At 41.3% G+C, this 6,000-nt stretch overlaps 1 protein-coding gene across 5 annotated transcripts in view; it reads left to right on the forward strand.

The window, feature by feature from the left end:
• LOC150097126 (regulator of G protein signaling 7-like) overlaps positions 1–5,276 on the forward strand; it is a 145,068-nt gene extending 139,792 nt beyond the window's left edge. For all 5 annotated transcript variants that reach the window (XM_090406806.1, XM_090406807.1, XM_090406808.1 and 2 more), the window contains 3 exons: positions 179–397; positions 799–1,011; positions 3,937–5,276. In XM_090406806.1, the coding sequence (XP_090262932.1) occupies positions 179–397; positions 799–1,011; positions 3,937–4,099 (595 nt within the window). In that variant the 3' untranslated portion in view covers positions 4,100–5,276. The remainder of the gene's footprint in view (positions 1–178; positions 398–798; positions 1,012–3,936) is intronic.
• The last annotated feature ends 724 nt before the right edge of the window (positions 5,277–6,000 follow it).

Here is a 6,000-nt window from a genome sequence, read left to right on the forward strand (position 1 = left end):
AATGGACTGTTAGTAAAGCGGTCTTTTCGGCAAAAGTAGATTGTTGTTCTTGTGGGTTGATGAAGCTGCATGAAAAGTCGAGGAAGAAGCGAATGTTCCATTATGATTGATTGTGTGAGTTGTTATCGTTTGCAATAGCATTCAATGAGTGTCACTTTTTTATTTACTTATTCAACAGCGATTTCGTTGTGGGCGGAGCTCCCTGTGAAGTAAATCTGGACAGTAAGACAGTGGAGGTTACCCAGGAGAGAATGCAGAACCCGTCCCGGTATACGTTTGATATGGCCCAGCAGCACGTGTTTTCCCTCATGGAGAAAGACACCTACCCTCGATTCCTTCGCTCCGAACATTACCGATCCCTGGTGCTGAGCGCTCTGCAGCCATCCCAGAAGAAACGGTAAGATGGGTGATGTTCTTAGTAAAATTTATCAGGGAAAAAAAACTCCCTTTAGTTTTTTTTCTGTTTTTGTTAGATTTCCATGCTATTAGGGATATAAAGAGAATTTTAAAATCTTTTAATACGTTTTATTTTCCAAAGGAAGCAAGCGAGGACGTTTTATCCTAACTTTTTTTTAAGGATCACGGACAGCCATGACCATCACTCGTAAATGGCCCAAGGCTATCAGTGATTCATACGTATCCAGGGAGGAGAGTACGGCAGATATTGGCGCCGTCTCGCGGATTATAACACTATATATCATTATTCAAAATATTGTAAGATCTGCAGTTGGTTTCCTTGAGTTGAAAGTAGTTAAAAACCAGAGTTTTCGGGAACTGAAAACCCATTTTGTGTTTCAGATTCTTCAACTTCGGGGCCAGCAAAAAGAAGTTCTGTTCCACATCCACCGAAGACAAAAGACGTTCAAATCTTTCAGGGAGTTCCGTAGATCTGTCTCACATGACGCGCAGTCTCGAACTGGATGAACCTTCGATGTCCAGCCGCCACTCCCATAGCACCAGTGACCTTCACGACCTCGGAATACCACCGGCAGCAGGTCTTGTTCTAAGCAGGTAAGAACCAGAACATCTCGCTTTTTCTTTATTGACAAGCTTGAAAGTAGTTAAAATCCAGAGTTTTCGGGAACTGAAAACTGGATGCCCATTTTGGACTAACTCTTGGAAATAATCCAACAGTTGATCGATCCACTGTGACATGTGCTGTGCTTCCAAAAGCATTCGGCACACCAGTATAAACGCATTATAGTATATAGAAATTCAGATTTCTAAGGATTGTCCAGATGAAATTGCAGTTGCAGCAGAATCACCCATGGAATAATACTGGAGGCCACAAGTGCAGGACTATCAGTCGCATCTTCTTAGACGATCTGTGTGTAAGCAGTCCATGATCAGAACAGAATACTCTCAGTAATAATCTGCCAAATTTGGATCTGGAGGAGAAAACAAGATGCGTTGTCAAAAGGAGATGAATCTTCGTAAATGTTGATCAACACAGTGAAGATCCAAGAAGTCCGCGCCTGAGCATTATTGTCAACAGGACTTCGTTGTTACGATGATAGTTGAAATGTTTTACCAAAGGGATGCTTCAAGAGAATGGTCTCGTGGTTTAAGCGAATCCAGGATATCTCACATCACTCGACACTGATCGTAACGATGCTCTTGTCTGGTTTAACATCTACAGGACAATAGTTCTCTACGATAAACTTTTTATTATCTAAGAACCTGTGACTTTCTGTTTTTTTTTTAATTTTTTAACCTCAGAAAAATTTTACCCAACTCATATATATTGTAGCAACTCAACGAGATGACCAAACACGTTTGAGTTCCTTCGTCTTCGCTGTACTCAGTGGAATTTTCCAAATTTAGGCCGCAGTTCCTCGTCAAATTTTCGATTCTTCAATGCGAGACCTCTCCAGATCATTGAAAAGCTCGAGTCATATGCCATATGTGATACGCTGTCCCACAATGATTTTGAATGTAATTTTTTTTTGCATCTTAAGAACTGCACACACATATTGACGTCCTCTTCCCATCCATCCTCGTTGTAAAGCAGAAGCAGTGTAAGAATGCATTAGGAACAAGGAAAGAAGGGGAAAGTGACTTTGTTGGCCGGTGGAGCAACTCAATGAGAACTGTGAAATCAGTGGGAATATTTTATGTTTTTAAAAATTGGTTACTTTTGCAGCTTATTGTGAACTGTTTTAACAAGACCATCTAACAGAAGTGGGATTGTACTCGTTCCTATCCTATCTTAGTTCAGTTTGCGTAACGGTTCAGTTTTTTAAGCTTTTCCAGTGGAAAATGGCTTTTGCGAGAAACGTTAGTTTTGTTTCAAAAGACTCTTCTCTTCGATTTAAATCAACCTCAAACTGAGAAGGAACACATCATTTGTCAGAAAAGTAATTTCGTCAACTTTCCAGGTGTTATGAGAAGTAGCCTTGTTAAGCCTACGCACACACTCACACACGGTTAATTTGTGTGTGTGTGTGTGTGTCAATTTTTAATGCGTAATTAGTATTGTCCTTATGCCTAATGAATTCTTCGAGTAGTTCTGCCCAAATTCTCTTTCATGATCTTTTTTCTGCTATGAGTAAGGTCAAAAACCTTGTAAAAACGTTATGGTTGAAAACAAAGAAATTACTCAAGTTGTGCCACTTGAATGTTGGTCTTGTAACGTTCAATGTCTGTTCTTGTTCAGACCGAATAACTCGAAGTTCCATTTTACAGATCTTAATTTAAGGGGAAAGCGTGGAGCTTCTGATAAGTATGAGATGGCTACGTGAAAATTAACCTGCTGTCCTCATTTTTGTGTTCCGTAGATTGGTTTCGGCACAGTGGTGATTACTGAATGTCCGGTTCACCAGATTCTTTTTTTTTATTATTATTCTTCCAGTGCTGAATGAGTCTCGCTCGGCTTGTGATGGTGCTGCTGGTTTTCCTGCAGTTTTCTCCTTATAAAACACAAAACCGCAAACACATTGGGTACTGGTAGTTGTACGTGCTGTTCAAGTATTATTATGAATTTGGATACTTCTCGAAGTTCGTGCCATCTCCTCCCTTGGTGGAAGGTCGATAATAAGCATCATTTTCTAGAGTATCACATTATGCCCCTTAAAAGACTTTCATGGCTATTTTCTAATCAGTGATTAATGTAGTTTGATTGCAGGAAATCAAGCTTCAGTGGTTTGAGAAGTTCAGAACGATTTTGAAAACTGAGGGCCCAGCAGGGACAGTAAATAAATGATATTTAATGGAACAAGGGAATCCTAAGCCACAGAGGGACAAAAACAGAGGTTCAAGATATCGTATTCTACGTAAGGAACATTAGGCCAAATCAAACCATCCTTGTGTCTTAAAGAATCACACAGAGTTCAATTAAAATGAACTGTGATTGTTGTGGAAATAATCTGAGATTTGGCCAAAAGGAGGGATGGTGGTGTAAATTATTTAGTCGGTGTTTATTTTGCTGAATGAATGAGGATATACTAACGTGGCTGCCTAAAGCGCTTTGCTTTCCAGTCGGACCGTGGCATTAAGTCGGTGCCTGAATTTCGGATTGCTGGTTCGCGGTTTCAGCAGATGGTGGTGAGGTGTGGAATGGAAATTAAATCCTTTAAGAACGAATGTAGGTTTGTAGAAATGCTGGTGATTTGCTATTCGGAGATGGAGGGAAATCTCCTCCCTGCATCACAAAAGAGGAAAGAAAAACTTTCTTGCATTTATTTGAATTTATTTATATATTTGCTTAAATATCAAGTATTGAGATGAATGATAATAAATGTTTGTTCGGTGAGCTGTAATTGATAATACTAGCAGTTTATTGTTTCTGCTACCGCAGAATTTTTGAATTAACATTTTTTCTTCTTCTTAGATTAACAAATGGAAGGTATGTGCAATCGAGTATTTAGTTGGTGATATATTTACTTTCGAGTAATTCTTTGATTTCGTTCATTTTTTTTTTTTTTTTACTTCTTCCAGGAGGTCTTCCCCAGGAGTGTCTCGTGAGGATCTTTCCCTCCAGAAATCCACCACTCTTCAAGTTCCTTGCCTGAGTCGTGGAGGCAGCGATGACGGCGACCTTGGCAAGAGCCTGTGTCTCCCTGTTCCTAGTCTGCTGGTGGCGAAGTCTTCGAGCAAGTAGCCATCGATTGGTGAAGCTCCAGAAGACTTCGTGCAAATGAGGGACCACCGCGTCGATACGAATATATTCGTGGCGACAGTTTTAAATTCGTGTCTCTGTTCATAACCCCGAAAACGTCTCCCGAATTACGATCCCCTCACCTTTAATAGACAGGGAATCCGCCTCCTCACTGCACCCACAGCAGAAATCCATCCTTCAGGTACCCATAAAAGCGTGCGGTTCCACCTCCTGTCTGTAAATATCAATGTTTGGCAGTGTGGGGTTCGAAGCGGAAGCTGGTAGTCCATCCGGCCTGCTAGAGGAGGATCCTTGAAGGAATCTTTTTTAGCGATGCGAATCGGGTTTTCGTAGGTCTCTTACTGCAGGACTTCGCGGCAGTAGCATAAATGCCTGTCAACATCTGCCTTCCATCTTCAATCTAAAGAACCCTCGCCCGGAAACCACATCGAATGTCACAACCCCCATCAAAGTATCAGCTCTCCAGCATCCTGGAGAGGATGGACATCAAAGTAAAGGATTGCTGATCCTGATTTTAATTATTTTTAGAGGAAATTCCTCCGACAGAAAATTCTGGATTCTGTGATCTAAGACACGTCCAGATAAGCTGGCCAAAAGGTTCGGCACGTGCAATGACGCCCCTCGCCTCCAACAACCTCAAATTCTCAAGCCCGACCAACAGGTTTTTACGATTTTCTATCACGTGACATTTTTAAATCCTAAACTTCAGGCATTTTGATTTAACGTCGAGAGCAACGGGTGGGTCGAGTGGGGGAATTCGTTTGTTTAGGGAATTAAACGTGAGGGATGTAGTCATTGTCACACTTTGCCACTAGCAGTAGTTCACTGCGTCTTTCACTTGGTAGATGGCGCTACTATCTTCACCTCCTTAGGGTCCTCTTCTTCGCTGTAGTTCGTGGTCATCTACTTAGCCGAATTCTTAATACGCCATTTCTTTTAAAGAATGTGTACATTAGGCCCGTGGGGATCAAGAGGTTAGGCTGCGCTTGGCTTCTTAGATGCAGTTGTTGCCGTCCTTCAGTGTTCGCTTCCTAGTGCCTTCCAGTAGGCTGTTTACTTAAAATATCACCGTAAGGCAGCAGCAGCCTCTTAAATTTTGTAGATAGCAAGTGAGATGGAAGGGGTTATATTTGGCACGTAAATAAATTGTCTGTTGAGATTTTTCTCTGATGTGATTCACTCTTCACACACACACACACACACACACACACACACACGCACGCATGTTTTTCATCTACCATGCAGTTGTTCTTCCTAACCTGTCATTCACAAATAACTGCGACTGTTTCTTCCATTTAATTTTCTAGTGTCCTGCAGATGACGTCACTAATCATGTGACCCACGAACTGACGCGTAGGAAAGACTCACAGAAAATGTTGTGAAGGTATCCGGAGAGTTCACCGAAAAACAGTTAACCGGAAGACAATTCATCGAATAAACAATTCATTGTTTATTCGGCGAATTGCTTTTTCGATGAAGGTTGGTCGATTGGTAGAGCCTCTGCTACTAATGGCTCGCAAAAGTTAAGCAAGTTGAGCGCGGTTAATAGTTGGAACGGGTCAATCGTTCGATGCTGTTGGCACACTCTCTCTCTCGATGAGTCTTTGGACTCCCTGGAGGTGTCACATAATAATAATTGCTGTTCGATGAATTGTCTTTCGATTAACTGTTTTTCGATGAATTTTCCTGTAGCCGTTGGTGAATAGTTTCGAATAAGTGGCTACTTGATCGTCTTTTACAGTTTCCTTTCTGATAACTGGAAGGTGCGATGTCAGATGAGAGAGCAACAGTCTTAAGATAACAAGAAAGCAAAATTTAATGACAAGAAAATATTACAGACTTGCACACAAGTGCAGTGTTAACATGAAATGTCCTCACTAACA

Source organism: Typopeltis vanoorti, chromosome 17 (assembly GCF_054136105.1).
Source record: "Typopeltis vanoorti isolate ZY-2024b chromosome 17, IOZ_Tvanoo_1.0, whole genome shotgun sequence".
NCBI lineage: Eukaryota > Metazoa > Arthropoda > Arachnida > Uropygi > Thelyphonidae > Typopeltis > Typopeltis vanoorti.